Below are 19134 nucleotides of genomic sequence, written 5' to 3'. Positions count from 1 at the left end.
ACTGGCCCTGGGCTAACATCTGTGCCCATCTTTCTCCACTTTATGTGGGACACTGCCACAGCATGGCCTGAGAAGCGGTGCGTTGGTGCGCGCCTGGGATCTGAACCTGGGTGGAGTGTGTGCACTTAACCGCTACGCCACCGGGCCAGCCCCCTCCTTCTATACCCATTTTCTTGAGAGTTCTTATCATAAATTGTTGTTGGATCTTGTCAAATGCCTTCTCTGCATCTGTTGAGATGATCATGTGGTTTTTATTCCTCATTCTGTTAATGTGGTGTATCACATTGATTGATTTGTGGATGAGAACCATCCCTGTGTCCCTGGTATAAATCCCACTCGATCATGGTGTATGATCTTTTTAATGTATTGCTGTATTCAGTTTGCCAATATTTTGTTGAGGATTTTTGCATCTATGTTCATCAGTGATACTGGCCTGTAATTTTCCTTCTTTGTATTGTGTTTGTCTGGCTTTGGTATCAGGGTGCTGTTGGCCTCATAGAATGTGTTAGGAAGTGTTCCATCTTCCTCTATTTTTTGTAATAGTTTGAGAAGGATAGGTATTAAATCTTCTTTAAATGTTTGGTAAAATTCTCTAGAGAAGCCACCTGGTTCTGGTCTTTTATTTTCTGGGAGCTTTTTGATTAGTGTTTCAATCTCTTTACTTGTCACTTGTCTATTCAGATTCTCTGTTTCTTCTTAATTCAGTTTTGGGAGGTTGTATGAGTCTAAGAATTTATCCATTTCTTCTAGATTGTCCAATTTGTTGGCATTTAGTTTTTCATAGTATTCTGTTATAATCCTTTGTATTTAGATGGTATCCATTGTAATTTCTCCTCTTTCATTTCTAATTTTATTTATTTGAGCCTTTTCTCTTTTTTTCTTAGTGAGTCTGGCTAAGGGTATGTCAATTTTGTTTATCTTCTCAGAGAACCAGCTCTTTGTTTCATTGATCTTTTCTACTGCTTTTTGGTTTAAATTTCATGTTTTTCTGCTCTAATTTTTATTATTTCCTTCCTTCTGCTCTCTTTAGGCTTTGTTTGTTCTTTTTTTCTAATTCTGTTAGGTCTAGTTTTAAGGTTGCTCATGTGGGATTTTTCTTATTTGTTAAGGTGGGCCTATATCACTATGAGTTTCCCTCTCAGGACCATTTTTGCTCCATCCCATGTGAGTTGGTATGGTGTATTTTCATTTTCATTTGTCTCCAGATAATTTTTTATTTTTCCTTTAGTTTTTTTCAGTGATCCATTGGTTATTCAGTATTGTGTTGTTTAGTCTCCACATTTTTGTCACTTTCCTAGTTTTTTTCTTGTAGTTGATTTCTAGTTTCATAGCATTATGGTTGGAGAAGATGCTTGTTATGATTTCAATCTTCTTAAATTTATAGAGGCTTGCCTTGCTTCCCAACATATAGTCTATTCTTGAGAATATTCTATGCGCGCTTGAGAAGAATGTGTAATCTGCTGTGTTTGGGTGGAGTACTCTCTCTATATCTATTAAGACCATCTCTTCTAGTTTTTCATTTAAGTCCACTGTTTTCTTATTGACTTTCTGCCTGGATGATCTATCCATTGATGTAAGTGGGATGTTAAGATCCCCTTCTGTTATTGTGTTGTTGCTAATATCTCCTTTTAGGTCTGTTAATAGTTGCTTTATGTACTTTGGTGCTCCTGTGTTGGGTGCATATATATTTATAAGTGATATGTCTTCTTGGTGGAGTGTCTCTTTTATCATTATATATTGCCACTCTTTTTCTCTCATTACCTGTTCTATGTTGAAGTCTACTTTGTTTGATATAAGTATGGCAACACCTGCTTTCTTGTGTTTGCCATTAGCTTGGAGTATTGTCTTCCATCCTTTCACTCTGAGTCTGTGTTTGTCCTTACTGCTGAGATGTGTTTCCTGGAGGCAGCATATTGTTGGGTCTTGCTTTTTAATGCATCCTGCCACTCTGTGTCTTTTGATTGGAGAATTCAATCCATTTATGTTTAGACTGATTATTCATATATGAGGGCTTAATGCTCCCATTTTATCACTCGTTTTCCATTTCTTCTGCATTTCCTTTGTTTCTCATCCTGTGTATTTCGGACTACCAATTCAGTTTGGTAGTTCCGTATGATGGTTTTCTTAGTTTTCTCTTTATTTATCGTGTGTGTCTCTGTTCTGATTATTTGCTTAGTGGTTACCATAAAGTTTTGCTGGATAGAGTATTCTTGGCTGAAAGTTTTTGTCTTTCAGATTTTTGCATATGTCATTACACTCTCTCCTAGCCTGTAAAGTTTCTGCTGAGAAATCAGCTGAAAGCCTGATAGGGATTCCTTTGTATGTTATTTTTTTTTTGTCTTGCTGCCCTTAATATTTTTTCTTTATCACTGACTTTTGCCAGTTTTACTACTATACCCTTGGAGAGGGTCTTTTCCTGTTGATATATTTAGGATATCTATTGATTTCATTCACTGGTATTTCCAGTTCTTTCCCTAGGTTTGGGAAGTTCCCAGCTATTATTTCTTGGAACAAGCTCTCTGCTCCTTTTTCCCTTTCTTCTCCCTCTGGAATACGTATAATCCTTATATTGCATTTCCTAATTGAGTTGGATATTTCTCGGAGAATTTCTTCATTTCTTTTTAGTCTTAGTTCTCGCTCCTCCTCCATCTGGAGCGTTTCTGCATTCCTGTCCTCAATATTGCTGATTCTTTCCTCCATATCGTCAGCTCTGTTCTTTAAAGATTCCCGATTTTTCTTTATCTCCTCCATTGTGTTTTTCATTTCCAACATTTCTGATTGGTTTTTCTTTATAGTTTCAATCTCTTTTGTGAAGAAGTTCATGATTTCATTGAATTGTCTATCTCTATTTTCTTGTAGTTCATTTAGCTTTTTTATGATAGCTATTTTGAATTCTCTGTCGTTTAGGTTATAGATTTCTCTGCCTTCAGGATTGATTTCTGGGTGCTTGTGATTTTCCTGCTGGTCTGGAGATTTAATATATTTTTGTGTACTCCTGGAGGTTGTGGGCTTATTCTTCCTCATTCTGAAAATATGTGGTTGCAGCTTCCACCTGCCGCCACTGGATGGGGGTCAAAAGCTATGTATTCTGAGCCCTCTGTGATCCGCGGGTACTCTGGCTGACCAGCTGTGCTGGTGCTCTGGGCTGGGGGAGGGGCTCTTTCTTTTACCTGCCTGATCCCGGTGGCTTCTTGTTCTTCCCTCACTATCTGCTCTCCTGGGGTGCTAGCTTGATGAATACACCCCCGCAACAGTTCAGTCGCCTCTGTATGGGACTGTGAGAGAACTTGGAGAGTGACGGTTTTCCCATGGAGGGCTGCCCCTCCCCCATCTCTCTCAGAGAGCTGCGCAGTCCCAGTACCAGGGTCGCTGTCATTGGGGAAGGAGAGGAGTTCTCCTTACCTCCTTTCACTTCCTCCGGGGTTACCAGCACCTCCACCTTCAGATGTAAGGCTGCGTGGGTCTCTCAGATGTCTTTTGAGTTGTGTGAATGTCCTCTGTTGGTATATGAATGTCCTTTTTGTTGTATCTTAGGGAGGGAGAGTCTAAGGGGGAAGCTCACTTTGCCATGATGCTGACTTCACTCCGCAAAAGCACTGTTTTGTAAAAGAGATTTTTGATTATTCCTTAAGTTCTTAAATTTATTGACATATTTGTTTTATTTTACAATATCAGTAGAAATAAAAAAGTCGCCCAAATTGTCCGCCCAACACCAAATGGTTAACCAATGTCATCCCAAATTGTCAAATTTTCAGCTTTCCATAGGTCCTTTCAGCCTGGCATGTGCAACTTTTGTATATTTTCAAAGTATAATACAACATAAACGTTTTTATTAACCTTACTTTTGGCAAGTCATTCAAGTATTTTCAAGTCGTTACCTTGTTTTCACAGTTATTGTCTTTAAAAGCTACTTGACAGTCCATTACCTCTTCTGATGTTGAATGTTTGGATAATTTCTATAGGTTTTTTTTTTTTCCTGTTTTACAGATAATTCTCTATGAACAATGTAATACTTTTTCTTTTTAAAAGCTTTTTTTTTAGGATAAATTTCAAGGAATGGCGGTACTGGATCAAAAGCTGTGAACACTCTGCTGGCTTTTGAAATGTGTTGTCAGTCTGGGAAAGCAAAATGACAAACCTGTTTTTCTTTTGCGTTAAATGTTTTGCCCCTTTTTGTGTCAGTGGTTACACACTATATTCAGAAAGATCTCCTGGCTCTCCATGCTACTGACAGGACTGACAAAAGTTTGAGGGCCAAGCATTCATTCCTTCCCTTACCTGTCAGGGACAAAGGTCCTGAAGAGCACTGGGGCTGCACTAGGAGGCCTCTTCCCCCCAAGATAGTTGGGATCTGAAGTGCCTTGTTTGTTTTTGCAGGCAATGTTGTGAACATTCAGACGGGCCATTGGGTTGGAAAGCAGAGTGGCTTGGGTGCTGGATTAGACTCCTTCTATGAATACCTCTTGAAATCTTATATTCTCTTTGGAGAAAAAGAAGACCTAGAGATGTTTAATGCTGCATATCAGAGTATTCAGAACTACTTAAGAAGAGGGTATGTCTCCTTAACATCTCTTCTCTTGCTGTGTAAAGCAAATAGAATGCATTCTGAAAAGTTCCTATTTTTCTCAACATAAATTCACAGGGTCTGTTGGTCTCTGCCCTCACCTTACTGCCTCCTAGTTGTTTATCAGTCATTTGGGGATGAAGAGGTATATTAGCTATCTACTGCTGCATAACAAATTATTCCAGAATTTGGTGGCTTAAAACAACAAAGATGTCACACAGTTTCTGAGGGTCGGGAAGCCACGAGCAGCTGAGCTGATCCATGGTTTCTCAGGAGGTTGTCATCAAGCTATTATTGGGGGCTACAGCCGTGACAAGGGTCGAATGGGACTGGAGAATCTGCTTTCAGGCTCACTCCTGTGGTGATGGGCAGGCTTCAGTTCCTCACTGGCTCTTGGCTGGAGGTCTCAGTTCCTTGCCACGTGGGCCTCTTTGTAGGCAGCTCATGGCAGCTGGCTTCCCCCAGAGCAAATGATCTGAGAGAAATAGAAAGGAAGAGAGCACAGTGGAAGCCACGTGCTTTCATGACCTAATCTTGGAGTGACAAAGCCTGACTCTATTGGTCATACAGACCAGCCCTGATATAGTGTGGGAGGGGACTACTCAAGGGTGTGACTACCAGGAGGCAGGGGTCACTGGGGGCCATCTTGGAGACTGGCTGCCACAAGGGGTGACATATCCCTGTGTTTAACTGTGGCTTTAATTGTAGATAGAGCTGTAATGCAGGACAGTTGTTGAGTTGTTTTGGTTCTTTTACTTTCCAGAGAATTGTTAGGATTGGGCTTTATACCTGATGAGAGAAAGAACAGTTACCACATTTTTTTCCCTCTATGTTTGTTTAAAATACCATTATTTGCTCCTTCTCACTTGTGCCTTCAGGATGGCAGGAGAGAGAGTACCATTCGAAGCTATAGTGACTTCTACCCTGACATCACCTCTCTTCTCCAGGCTAATGGCCAGTGCAAGCGATAACTAATGAGCTTCCTGCGTGATAGAATTTTCTTGGATCCATTGCCACATTAGCCTTGGTAGGGACTACTTGTGTGAGTGCTATGTTTTAGGAAGAGGTTGTTTGGCCAGAGTTCAGTCATTTTTGCTTTTTAAAGCCCCAAACTAAATTGATTAGTAATCCCTGAGTGCCCTTCTCTGATGAAGTCCTCCAGGCCCCTGGTGTAGGACCTTATTAGAGAAGAGACTCTTTTTTTGTGCAGAAATAACCAGGCTTCCCCACTCAGGTCAAATCTAAGGTAGACCCATGCTGTACACAAAATTCTATTACATGGCATTGTTTTTAAATCTGAATGTCAAAGTGCTTTCTGAAAAATACAGTGAAATCCTGCTGTGTTACAATGGCTGAATTTAGAACTTTGGTTCTATGGTAGGTGTTATCTGATGCTAGAGTCTAGTATGGACAGGTAGAGGCAGTCTGTCTCCCGAGGTTTAAAGAATGAGGGAGGAGGAAAAGTTCATTTCAGTTAAACCACCAGGGGCTGCAGGAGAAGTGGAGGTGGTGTCCTGTCAGTGATCTTTCTCTTTACCTGTGACCGCTCTGCTTGGCTCCTCAGCCGGGAAGCCTGTAACGAAGGGGAAGGAGACCCTCCGCTGTATGTCAACGTGAACATGTTCAGTGGGCAGCTGATGAACACTTGGATTGACTCTCTGCAGGCCTTCTTCCCCGGACTGCAGGTAGTTTGCAGTCATATTCGCTAAGAAAAAGCTATCACTGGAAAGGGCTTTTTTTTCCTCTCTCTTCTTTTTATGATACCAGAGTGTTCTCTGGTTCCTTTGGATTTGGGAGGTTATTTCGCACAGTATGTCTTGGTTACTCTGTGAAATTAGTCCCCAGAATATTGAACAGAGCCATTAAGTAATTGCAAAACCACGCTTGAAAAGTAGCCGCGTGTGATTTTTGGAGGACCCATCTCTCAGTTGTCTATTCTTTGTTCGTGAGTACAATTAACCTCTTGTCCTATGCAGTTGACATCAATTTGGCGTTGATGGCCAGACGAGGAGAGCATCTGTTTGCCTGGGTTGCTACTTTTGGGTTGGTTTTATCTCCAATCATGCTTGTAGGTCAGATGAGAAACGGGGGTAGAGGGAGAGCCCAGGGCCTTCGTGTCTTGCCTCTCTGGGAAAAGTGTCTTAGCTTGGTGCCCTGTGTCTTCTCCTTAGGTTCTGATAGGAGACGTGGAAGATGCCATCTGCCTCCATGCCTTTTACTATGCCATATGGAAGCGATATGGGGCCCTCCCTGAGAGGTATAACTGGCAGCTACAGGCTCCTGACGTGCTCTTCTACCCGCTGAGACCAGAATTAGTGGAATCGACATATCTCCTCTACCAGGTACTAGAGTTTGTTCAACAGTAGTTTGTATTTAAACACTAGGAGGACCTGTGGCAGTTGGTTCTTAGTGAACATTTGATGAGTGATGTAGAATTGTGTTGTTTCATAGTGACTCTGATAGAGTTACCATCTATCCATAGTCTTGGTAGTGTTTAGTGTCATTCATTGGTCCACAGGACAGGGAAGGCGTCTGCGGTCACATACGTTTTTTAACCTAACATTCTGCAAAGCTGAATCGTGTCTTTACTGTAGGGTTTATTTCTCACATCCTTAAGTAATCAGAAGGAAGATTTGGTATTCAGTGTTTTCCAAATTTATTTGATCAAAGAATTCTTTTCTTGAGATGCAATTCTGTACTAATGTATTGTGGAACACTGGTCTATGTAATAATTATTCAGACAAAAAATTATTTTTCTTGGTTGTAAAGGAAATCATCTTGGATTCATCTGAATGCCTATTTTTGTTTAATGCTAAAAAAATATAATGTTCATCTTTCATGAAATTACTTTAGTGCCAGAGGGAATGTCAATTTAACTATGAAAAGTGTTCTCCCCCATAGTTTAAGGCAGATATTTATACTTCTGTGCCTGCCATACATATATACACACTGAGAGTCCTCATCCATTCACAAATACAGCAGCACGAGCTGTTCACTTTCCAAGAAGCTGGCCTTCAGTGCAGCCCAGTAAACCTGTAACAGACACCTGCCATGGGCAGGCCCTTATTTTTATGAGCTTTGGTAGTAGGTTTAGTACTGTGGTTTAGATTTATTCAATAATTTGTTGATACTGAATCCTTGCTACTTGCTTCTAGATGAAAAAGGGAGAGGTCCTATGAAACTGATAATAGTGCTCATGCCTAATGAGAGACCTCATGAGTTTTAGATAACCTCTCAGAAGAGGGAAAGGACAGCCTCTGACTTTGCCTCCCTGAACTCAGTGTACAGTTGGCATACACTCTCTGAGGATGACATGCCTGGTGTTGTCCAAGTTCTCCTCTTAAGCTTAGGTCTGTTGCCTTTGGGTTTATACCTCTTAATTTCTGTCACCACTTCTTTCTTATTTTCAGCTTCTTCCTCACAGTGACTGTTTTCTTAGATTCCAGAGAAATCTTCAGCTTTACAGCTTTGCCTTCTGAAGCCACTCCCTGTGCTCTCTTCATCCAGAGACAGCTCACCTTTTAGTAGTTTGCTTTTGCTGCTGCAGGTTGACACTTGGCACGAATTAAAGATGAACCCGAATTTTTAAACTATTTGTGGGGTAAAAGTCTCATCTTCCCAGAGAATTTTTTTCTGTAAGGAAACTACCTAGGAGCATGTAACAGAAGAGTAAGCAGCCCAAGGAGTGAGTTCCTAGGCGATTAGAGAGCTAAGTGTGGAGGCCTCCTTTAGATACTTTTGAAAGTCGTCTTGTTCCTATTAGCCTTTCCTCACAATGCTGAAAGTAGAATAATGGAGGCAAGGTCCTCTTTCCCTGTGCCTGTATCTTAAGTTTCTAGAGAGTTCTGAGGCAAGATAGAAACTGGATTTCTTCTTAGAGATGGTACTGTCAGTGAGGTGTTGTTTCATTTCTGATCATGATGGGGATCAGGAGAGCCAAAGCAGAGTATTGTTCTACCCTGGAGCAGATTGTCTCAACCAGGTTAAAGTTAAACAGATCATAGGTGCGCTTTGACGTGAGCTGACAGAATACCTCAGACCTTTAACGTTCGTGACCCTTCAAGATGAAGTGAACTGGGTGCTGTGCCTTCTTTCGGCTAGTGACTCATCTCCTCGGGAAATTCCTGCGGTCACCGTGATGTTTGTTGATGGCTTGTCTTCCAGGCCCTTGCTGGATCACGTTCTCTCATGTTCTCTCTAGGCAACCAAGAATCCCTTCTACCTCCATGTAGGAATGGATATTCTGCAGAGTCTGGAAAAGTACACAAAAGTCAAGTTAGTTTTCTAAGTTTCTTCCTTTTTCTGTTGGCCACTTTTGATTTATTTTGAGTTGTTCTGGGAAATATTATTCTATTTTGCATTTTAATTTATGGAACAGGTCATTAATGTTAATTTTGTAGGGAAATTGCTTACTTTTTGTGTGGTAGAATCTGTCCATTATAGTGTGAATTGCTTTTTATTTTTTTTTTACCTTTTTTTATGCAAAGTTCCTGCAGACTATGTGTGTTTGTTTAAGTAACTTATTTCCCCTAGTTATTTGTACATACATTAAAAAGTTTGAGTACAGAAAATATAGAGGTAGAATATTATCACTGTAATCTCCACATGCAGCGGTAACCACAATCAGCATTTAAGTATGAATACTTAGTCTCTTTTATATATTTATATATATAATGTGTGTATATATGTATAGATTAAAAAATCTATATTTCAATTTTGTGACCTGCTTTTTTCACCTAGCAGTATATCATAAGTTTTCTCTTAAAAAATACTGTTTTAGACTACCCAAATGATAAGTCAGTTCTGCAAATATTGGGACAAAAAATTTAAATCAGTCCTTTTGAATTTGTTGCCAGTCATTTTCTTGGTGTCATGTTATGCTTTTGGCAAACACCCTGCACCTCCCACCCGTTTCCCCCTACAACTAACCTGATGATTTAGCAACCAAACCACTTTTTAAATGCATTTGTAGACAATCTAGGCTAATAAAGGATAGCCCTTAAACCTAATGTAGTTTGTTTTTCATACGGGATTTGATAATTTGATTGATTATTCTGTTAATAGACTACTTGTTCTTCTTACGTAAATAGGCAGGTGGGGAGGAATAGAGACAGGACTAACAGGAAGATTGTTTTATAGGTGTGGGTATGCCACGCTGCATCACGTCATAGACAAATCCAAAGAGGACCGGATGGAGAGCTTCTTCCTCAGCGAGACCTGTAAATACTTGTATCTGGTATGTGTCTTGTAAGATTAACCCAAGAAATATTTACTACTGCCTGGAGCAGGCGCTCACGCAGTCTTCCATCTGGCATGTATTTCCTGGGCAGTGCTCCATGCCGGCCATTGTGCTGGCCCAGGACACAGCGATCTCAGAACAAAAGGATGTGGCTGTCTTCCTCCATGGTTTCTAACCTCATCATGGAGGAGGCAATGTCAAGTAAACAAACAACGAATGTAAGGTTACAAACTGTGCCAAATGTGGTAATGGTTGATGGAGGGCTCGCGTCAGCATGGTGGTGAGGAAGGCTTCCCTGAGGAAGAGAGCTGTGTCTATAGCTCTTCCTTCTCTTGACGTGAGTGATCTTGGCTGAGACCCACAGCCCAGCTGGCTCTATGGCCCTAGGCACATTCTCATGTCTGAAGAGAGAGACAGAGAATTTTTGGACCTGGAAGGAACCTTAGGGGATCGTCTTATTGTTGTTGATTCTTCCCCTCATGGGAACTGCAGTCTACATTGAGAGGTCAGGTGACTTGCCTGGGTTCTCGGGGTGACTGCGTGGCAGAGCTGAAGCTTGAACCCTGGTCTTGACTCCTTCTCCAGTGCTCTTTCCACTTTACCACTCTGCCACATGCACGCGTGGTGTCTGTGCGCTTGTGTGCGTAGCCACTCCTTCCCTCTCTGCCACTGGACTCAGTCTGGCTGTATATGAAAGGACGCTTCCTCAAGGCACAGAGGGTCGGCATTTCCTGGTGAGGAGACAGCATGGAGACTGAGAACTTGGGCTGAGATTCAAAGACGTGGATCAGTAGTGACAGTTGTATTATCTAGTTCAGCGGTTCCCCAGCCCTGGGGCCAGCTGGATCAGAATCCCCTGAGGGCCCTTGTTAAAATCATGGCTCTGTTGAGTCAGTTTTTAGAAGTGGGCTCAGGATTCTGTGGTTTGGTAAATGGCTCATGATTTTGTACAAAGCCAGATTTTGGAAGTACTGATCTAATCCTTTAAGATGACACTTCTGCATCTGGCACCACTATTTACTGCAGGAGGCTGCAGAGGAGGCGTGCCCACCAGCAGGCCTTGTAGTCCAGGCAGTGGGAAGACGGCTGTCCTGCTGCCGAGTCCCGTGGTGTGCAGGTCCTTACTCACAGTGCAGCATGGCGGGGGCAGGTCGGCTGAAGCAGGCTGGTCAGAGGCTGGCCTGCATCCCCGTCCAGCAGCTGTTGGTATTGGGATGTTCACAGGATGAGTTCTGGAGTGAGGGAAGGGGACCCTCTAGGGTGTTCTAGGGGAAGGAACTCAGAGTCTGGGAGGAGAAAACCTGAGGCCTATCCCATTCTTCTCCTGTTAGCTGTGTAAACACGGACAAGCTGCACTGAGTCTTGTTTTTCCTCATCTGTAAAATACTTGAGGTGACTGTAAGGTTTCTTCCATCTCTGAGATTTCTGCTTCCAAGTGTTCTCTCATTTACCATTTACTGGACACCTGCTTTCTCCCCGCACCGACCTGTCCCATATTAGTTAGGTGTTCTTTCTGGTTGCTCCCGTTGCCCCCTCTTTCATCCCCACCACGCCCACTCTTGAAGGAAAGGACCGGCGCACGTGGCCTGTGCCCTCAGAGCCCGGCCCGTGTTCTCACACAGGAATGAACTGAATGCTGCACATGTGTCAGACTCCCTGCTAGGCCCTGGGGATACGGTGAAGGATGAAACATGTACCTTCTTCCCTCCAGCATTAGGGCCTAGCTGTGTGTGACGTGGGGGTAGTTCTAGTGTTCTAGCACAAGAACTCTTGGGGGAGCATAGATGGATCATCCAGAGGGCTTTTATAGACCACTGGTGCTTGGATCTCAGCCCTGGGCTTTGGAATCTCTAGGTCTGGGGTGGGGTAAGTCCAGGCATCTGAGTTTAAACAAAACTGGTGATTCTGCCTTGTAGTCAACGACTGTTGGGAACCACAGTTGTTAATTGATGCCTTTTTACCCATTTGTCACTGAAAAGCCTGAGGGCCAAGCAAAATTCTGCTCCCTGCATGGTATGGGACATAGCACCCTATGAGTTAGTTCCAGACGTGCTACTATGACCAGTTGTATCTTTTTTCTTTTTCTTTCCCATTAGCTATTTGATGAGGAGAATCCAGTCCACAAATCTGGAACCAGATACATGTTTACAACGGAGGGACACATTGTATCTGTGGACAAGCATCTTCGGGAATCACCCTGGAAGGAATTCTTTTCTGAAGTGGGAGGGCAGGACCAAGAGGGAGAGTCCATGCACAGGCCTAAAGCTCACGAGTTAAAAGTCATCAACTCCAGCTCCAATGTAAGTTGCTTTTTCCAGGGGTGGTTTGTATGTGGAGGAAGAGAAAATACCACCAATTACTTTGTCATCCATAGTTCCTGACAGAAAATTGATGGCACACTCAGATTGGGTAATTTGAGAAGAGTTTCACAGAGAGGCCATTTAGGTAGGTGTCGTGAGAGTGTACCACGGGAATACCATGGGAGCAGTGGCATCACTCCTGGCTGAAGGGGCCAGTGGAGAATGTGGTCATGGAACCTGGATGGAGAGAGGCGTGTGGGAGGGGGTAGCCTCCTGGCAGGAGCCGCTGCTCTGAGCTGGCTTCAGTGACCTTGCAGAAAGGGAGCCAATAGAGTGAACATCTGAGCCTCCTTGTCTCCTCTGATCTGCTGGAGCTTCTCATTGGCTATCCCCACCAGAAGCCAGAGGGCAAGAGAACCTGTTGATAGAATCCAGATACGATGCTGGAGCAGGGTGGAGAAGGGTGGAGAGTGGATCCAGAGGGGCAAATGGAAGGGATCCCGCAAAATCACCCAGCAGTAGGAGAGGGAAAATAGCAGTCATTAGTCATTGTGTTTTTACTGAAGATGCTCTTGAAGTGCAGTAAGTGCCCAGTTTCATTTAAAGCAGGGCCACACTGAGCATGCCTACATTATCCTGATAAGCAGTGGAAAGGTTTGGAAACACAATCCTTGAGTCTGTAGTAGCAGTCTCAGCTAGTTATATGGACTTGAATCAAATAGGATGGTTGGGAAGTGAGGATGGGGAAATGGACCCTGTGTCAGTTGAAATATCAAACCTTATTATCCCACAATGCATTAGATGCCATCTCTCTTCTCAGAAAAAGCCTCACTTGTCGAGAGTCCTACCACCCACCCCCAGCCTGCCTTGGTTAGGGGACACCCTTTCATCCCAGACTGTGCTTCAGGACTTTCCCTGTAGTGTCTCGTTGAAGGTCTTTAGTCTATGAACTACATTCACAGGCTAGAGCAGAGCAAAGTCCCCCAAGTTTCCATGAGGCCATGGAGTGTAGATTAAGTGAACAAAGCATAATTGAGAAGGAAAAAGGAGAGTTAAAGGGAGAAATAATAATAACAGCCAATATTTATTTATAACGCTTACCATATGCCAGGCACTGTTCTCAATGCTCATGTACGTTGACTTATTTACTTCTCAACAACAGCCCCATGAGGTATAGGTACTTTCAATATTCCCACTTTATAGATGAGAAAAGGGAGGCACAGAGAGGTTCAGGTCACACAGTAGAGCCGTGTGGTGGAGCCAGGATTTGGACCAAAGGAGACACTCATCTAATAGACCTGATCCCCTTGTGCCAGACACTGGGGATGCGGGCTGATCAGAGGGGTCCTGATTCTGGATTAGGCTCATGGCCTGGTAGGGAGACTGGTTCTCCCCAGGCATATGTCAGTAGGGGTCTGTGAGAAATGCTGTTAAAACATAAAGGAGGGAGGAATTAATCTGCCAGGGAAAATAAGGAGGGCTTCACTGAGGAGGTTGCTTTGCAGTAGATCCTGGAAGGATGAGGAGCTTCTCAGGAAGGGACGTTCAGGCAGAAGGAACAGCACCTACAAAAGCACCGGGGTCAGGGGAGTGGTTGGGATCAACTGGAGGACCTGTGAGTCTTGATCTTGCAAGGATGAGGAGCCGGTATAGTGAGTTCAAGTATAGAGCAGTGGGAACATGGTTCTTTGGGGAAGAGCATGTAATGAATGTATGTGGAAACTATTTCCAAATAACATGTTTGCTTCTCAAACTTGTATCACTTTTGAGGGGAAAGAAAGCCTTTAGTTAACAACAACAACAAAAGATAGCAGTCTTAAGCATTTAGGTTTTAGCTGTGGATGAGAAGAACTGTCAACTCAGAAAAACCACAGTGTTTTCAAATAGCTAAAGCATTTTCTGAAGTTTGGGGTGGATTAAGGACCCAAGGGATGCAGCCGTTAGTCCTGGCCACTCTGCCCGTGCATGATGTCTTTCAGCCTCCTTGGCTCTCATTTCTTCCCCTGTGAGGTGAGGGTATTAAATTACCTCAATGGTCTTCAACTGGGGCTGCCTTTGCTCCTCAAGGGATGTTGGGCACCATCTGCAGACAATCTTATTTGTCACAACTGGGAGGTATGGGTCGGGGGGGGGGGGGGGGGGGGCATCTAGTGGGAGAGGCCAGGAATGTGGCTCACCATCCTACAGCCCCAAATGTCAACAGTGCCCAGGCTGAGAAACCCTAGATTAGGTCATTCAACCACATTTCCTGAGGAAGTGACACATGGACTTTTAACTCGGAGTTCACATTTTCTCTTATTTTTTTCTTTCTAGTGCAATCGGGTTCCTGATGAGAGGAGGTACTCCCTGCCCTTAAAGAGCATCTACATGCGGCAGATTGACCAGATGGTTGGTTTGATCTGATCGGCTCTCCTCTGCGTGGCCTCCTCTGAAACTGGACCTAAACAGCTGAGCCCAGGCCAAGATCCGGTCTCAAGTGGGAGAGGATGGAAGTCTGGCTGTCCGTGATGGTGTAGGAATTTCTGTCTAGCTCCTCACCCACATCTAGTAGTCAAATCTTAGATAATTTAGTGTTTCTCTTCTGTTCAAATAAAATGCCCTGTATTTCTTAAGGATATAATTTGAAGTGAGAAGGCCCATAGAAGTTGTCTTCTTGTGACATGCTGATGTTATTAAGCGCAGTGGATGGGGCATCCTTGGATTGATTTTCACTGCTTCGGACTCTGGAATCCAGCAGGTCTCTTCCCGTGGCCAGCACTCACTGTGACTGCAGTATTGCTCCCTCTCTGTGAGGGGATTGTGAATGGAATTTCTGTGCAAAAGAGCCTGAGGTTCACTTGGCATTCCTCTTTATTGTGTTTTGTTGTCCGTTCTCTTTCTTGTTGGATGATGGGGCTCTCCCCCAGATATCCACCCATGATTTTTGATCACATGGGGAAACAATCGTCCCGTTACTCATTTGTGCCCCAAGTAATCTTCACAGTGTTACAGATTATTTTCTTATGAATAATGGTTTTATCCAAATTCTAACAGGCAGTCTCTTATGTTGTCACATCACGGTTTAAGAGGTTAACAGGTAGATCTTTTGGATGGTACTTTACCTTTATTTGGAACTTACCTGAGGAACGCCACAGTTCCGGAACCAGGTGCCTTTTAGGGAGAGAAAAATACATAAGATTGTCTGAGCTTCCATCTGTCTCGTATTTGCTAACCAAGGATTCTCGATTCTGACCGTGTTTGGGTTAGAATTTTGTTTTGTTTCTGTTTCTTGTGATTAGTGCCAATTAGCTAAGTCAGGGAGAAAGAAATGATAGAGGACTTTCTGGCATCCTTGAGCCGTTTCTCTGTGTAATACCGGCTTTAGATGAGTGCCTTATACGATTTTGGTTTGAGCCACTGGATGTGCCAGCTGCTGCTATGGTCTTAGCAGGCTAGTTTTGTGTTGCCACATGGTGGCACCACAGTGAAAGGGGGACGAGATGGGTATTAGTTATTAGATTCTGGAAATATCTTGGCCAGTCCTTGCCTTTCAACCTGATATTTTAAGCAAGCATGTATAAGGAGGAAGTTGTGCTAAAATGCCTTCTGTGTTTTTTGTTATTTTCTCAGCCAGAACCGGAGTATCCCTCTTTGAAATTGGGCTGAGCACTCATACACAGCAGAGGTGGATTTGAACCCTAGCCTGACTGCTGTGTAACTTCAGAGGCTGAAATGAACCCCAATAGAAAGGGCGGAAAGTCTCTTAAAAACCACCCACCTCATTTATCATGTTGCTCGCCTGTCACTCCTTGCACACTTCAAATGATTTCATTTTAGTCTTTTTAAAACTAGAAGTGCTTTCTATGCCATTGCATTATCAAACAGGAGAAATCTTATTCCTTCTTGAAAAGTTGTGTTGTTTTATAAAATAGGTATATAATTCAGTTCTTTGAGATTTTTTAAAAAAGGGATTTTCAGTAATAAATGTGTCACCTCTATCTTTTAAATATTTACTATGCAAATTGTTTTAAAGTAAAAAAAAGTCAAATGCTTCTATTTTACCTTTTTCCTTCATTTCAGAAGCATTCTGTTTATCAACATCGTCTCATCTACTGAACAGAGAATTTTCTTGCAGAATACTATATGTTTTAAATGTTTTCATTGACTCAGTAAAACCAAAATGTCCCATGTTAAAAACACAAACACACACACAGGCACACGAGCATCCCTGGACCATTTCTCCAAGCAGTCGAGGTGGGATTGTAAAGGACGCAGCTGGGAGAGTGGGGCACATCAGAGAAGAAAGTGGGTCCCTCGTACATCTGTTTCCTCTCTTGGCGCCCTCCTGGCTTCCCTCTCCAGCTTCTGTGACAACGCTGATGTGTAGCACACCAACATCCCCCTCTCATCGGGGCCCTTAACCTGCCCCCCGCTTGGGCATTTCTTCCTCCTCCTGCTCCGAATAGGGATCTGTGCCTGGCAGCACCAGATGCCTCAGAGGAACCTCAGGGGCTGCACGCTGACAGGAGTCATGTTTTGTGTTAAGTCTCAAACGCTCTCGACTTGCAGGCACTGGACTGGTACCAGTTGGTGAGTCTGAGGGTGAGTGAGTTACTGCACACTAGTGCTGGTTGTTGAGCTTCCAGACTACCCACTCTCAAGTCGGATGCTCCCTAGTCAGTGGTTTGTGAGATTAGATTCCAGAATGCTCTCTAGTGCCAGCTGTAAAAAGAAGGTTCTCTGAGCCAAGTTCAAAGCTTGCTTGTTTTCTTTTTGAAAATCAAAACGTCAACAACTGCGATCCATCCTGCAGGGCTTTTGCTGTTCCTTCTAGTCTGTGTTGTTCGATATCAGGTAGGGGAGGGCTGAGGCGGGGGTGTCAGAGAAATTCCCTTGATCACTGCTTTGCCCCAGGGACGCCCTGATTCTGAACGGAACGGAACAGCTTTGGAACAGCTGTGAGCATGCACCATCCTCGCTTTCCTGTGTGTAGCTAGTGTCTAGACTCTGCTTTGGTCGACATGATGAAAGTGATTTTGCAAAACCGTTGTAGAAGGCTTGGTGGAGTTAGTCTTGGTGGAGTCTAAGTCTCCACCACCAAGTTCTCAATCCTTACAGGGCAGGCTTTGCCACTCCAGATGATGTGACTGAGGAACTCGTCCACTTCCAGGAAGAGTAGGTGACAATGGAAGTGTTTTTTAACTCTCCGATTGTGTGGGCCTTTGTGAAAATCCCTTTTCCGTTTCCAGATCTTTCCTTCAGTTTGTTCCAGCTCTTCTGCCAGAACTTGCTCTGTGTAGCCAAATTCCAGGTTCTGAGGCTGTCCTGGATCGTGGGGGTGTGCACACGTCACTAAATCGTTTTCTCTGTGTTTATGCACCACGGAGGTGTCTGTGCAGAGGAAGATTAGAGGACACCTGTAGTGACCTGGCTAGATAAGTGCAGTTGGGCAATCTGAGAGCCTGAACTTGATTCCCCCCTCGATCCCCCTCTCTCCCTTGCCAAAGAAAAAGAACCCTCTTAGCTATTTTCTTAGCTCAGTTTACTGAACGATTGCAAACTGTAATTCTTCTCTTTGGATTTTGTAGCCTCAACATCAGACGTTCCTTTCTTCTTTCTGGAGAGTTCCAGAGGTCTTTCTTTCTTGACATTTTCAAATTTAGTGCCGGCTAACAGGGCTGAATGATCGCTCGAGCCAGGGTGGCTGTGCGGGGACTTTAGAAAAAATATCATGATCTTTCCTTTTCTATTCCCAGACATCCAGCTGCTCCTCTAATGCCTCTTCCCTGCAGGGCAGGGACCCTTGTGCAAGTGAGAAGGGGGACGAGCTGGGCTGTGTGTCCCAGGTCTGCAGGGCTCAGGTTATGTTCAGGCTTGAATTTGGATGTGAATCTGGTGAAAACGTTAAGTACCTGTGGACCTTCCTGATTTATTACCCCCTTCCCTCTTTCTGAGAGGCAGAGAAATAATATTTTTAAAGGTATTTTGTTTTAGTTTTAAATAGCAAAACACAAGATACGTTTTTATTTATTATGCACAAGAAATGTAAATCTGTTTTTACAAAAAAATATAGAGTTGGAAACTCTGGGAAAACCTATTGAAATATACAAATGCTTCTCTCTCTGTAATGTGCAATATGCTTTGCAACTATAGATGATATTTTATGTTTAATTTGTAAATAAGAAATGTATTTAAATTAAAAGGGAGCTTTTTGTAAAAGGACCAAATGTTCTTTTCTAAATGTACTAAGAAATATCTTGCTTTTTGAAATTTATTAGGATTTTTATGAGTAATTTTTATTAAAAGATTCTTTTTTTTTGAGTTGTCATTTTGTTTCTTTATGTACTCGCATATACACTTTACATGCAGGACAAACAAGGAGAAAACATCTTTAAAGGAAACTAGAAAGCTAGATGAATAAAAACTTTTTTTTTTTTCTTTGTACAGCTAAGCCCTCATTTTTGTCTGTCACATCTTCATATAACTGTCCCTCACATATGGATGAGAGCCGCTTTTGATGATCTCTGTCCCATCCCTATCCTCCTTTCTGCATTAGCCTCCTTTCTCCCAGGCACTGACTCATTCTCAATTCTTGATGCCATTTATCTGAGTCTCTTGAGGTTCTAGAACCAGTTCTTTATGTTGTCTTAAGCAAGGCAATTCATTTCTCCTAACTTCTTACCGGTTAAGATGGGAATAATGGCACTATGTGGTCGATGTGGGGTGCACTGGTTCAGGGGAAGCGTCAGCCAGGAGGGTTTCAGAGGGACAGTCTCGTCCCCACTGCTCCCTGAGTCGTGATGGGATCTTGAAGGAGATTGCTGATTTTGCCCCTTGGTGTCCCAGCTTTGTGTCATAGGCAATTTTGATGGGCCTTTATAAAAACTATGAATTGCCACAGGGCAAAGGAGAGAGTCCTGAGATTGGAAGCACTTTGCTGATATTAAAGCGTGTGCATTGTGAGGCCTGGTGGTTGAGATTATGAAGTCCCGTGGGTTTGTAGTCCTCTTGATCAATCCAAGCAGGCCCAGTACACGAAAGGGACAGCTGAA

General features: G+C 43.2%; 1 protein-coding gene across 1 annotated transcript in view; it reads left to right on the top strand.

Annotated features, from left to right (window-relative positions):
- EDEM1 (ER degradation enhancing alpha-mannosidase like protein 1) overlaps positions 1 to 18403 on the top strand; it is a 39255-nt gene extending 20852 nt beyond the window's left edge. The window contains exons 6-12 of the mRNA XM_058563403.1: positions 4378 to 4552; positions 6129 to 6249; positions 6736 to 6906; positions 8766 to 8839; positions 9704 to 9800; positions 11900 to 12103; positions 14417 to 18403. Of these exons, the coding sequence (XP_058419386.1) occupies positions 4378 to 4552; positions 6129 to 6249; positions 6736 to 6906; positions 8766 to 8839; positions 9704 to 9800; positions 11900 to 12103; positions 14417 to 14506 (932 nt within the window). The 3' untranslated portion in view covers positions 14507 to 18403. The remainder of the gene's footprint in view (positions 1 to 4377; positions 4553 to 6128; positions 6250 to 6735; positions 6907 to 8765; positions 8840 to 9703; positions 9801 to 11899; positions 12104 to 14416) is intronic.
- Positions 18404 to 19134: the final 731 nt, after the last annotated feature.

The sequence above is a fragment of the Diceros bicornis genome, chromosome 2 (assembly GCF_020826845.1).
Source record: "Diceros bicornis minor isolate mBicDic1 chromosome 2, mDicBic1.mat.cur, whole genome shotgun sequence".
NCBI classification, from domain to species: Eukaryota; Metazoa; Chordata; class Mammalia; order Perissodactyla; family Rhinocerotidae; genus Diceros; species Diceros bicornis.
The sequence above is the reverse complement of the archived record's forward strand: the minus strand, read 5'-3'. Positions and strand labels throughout refer to the sequence as shown.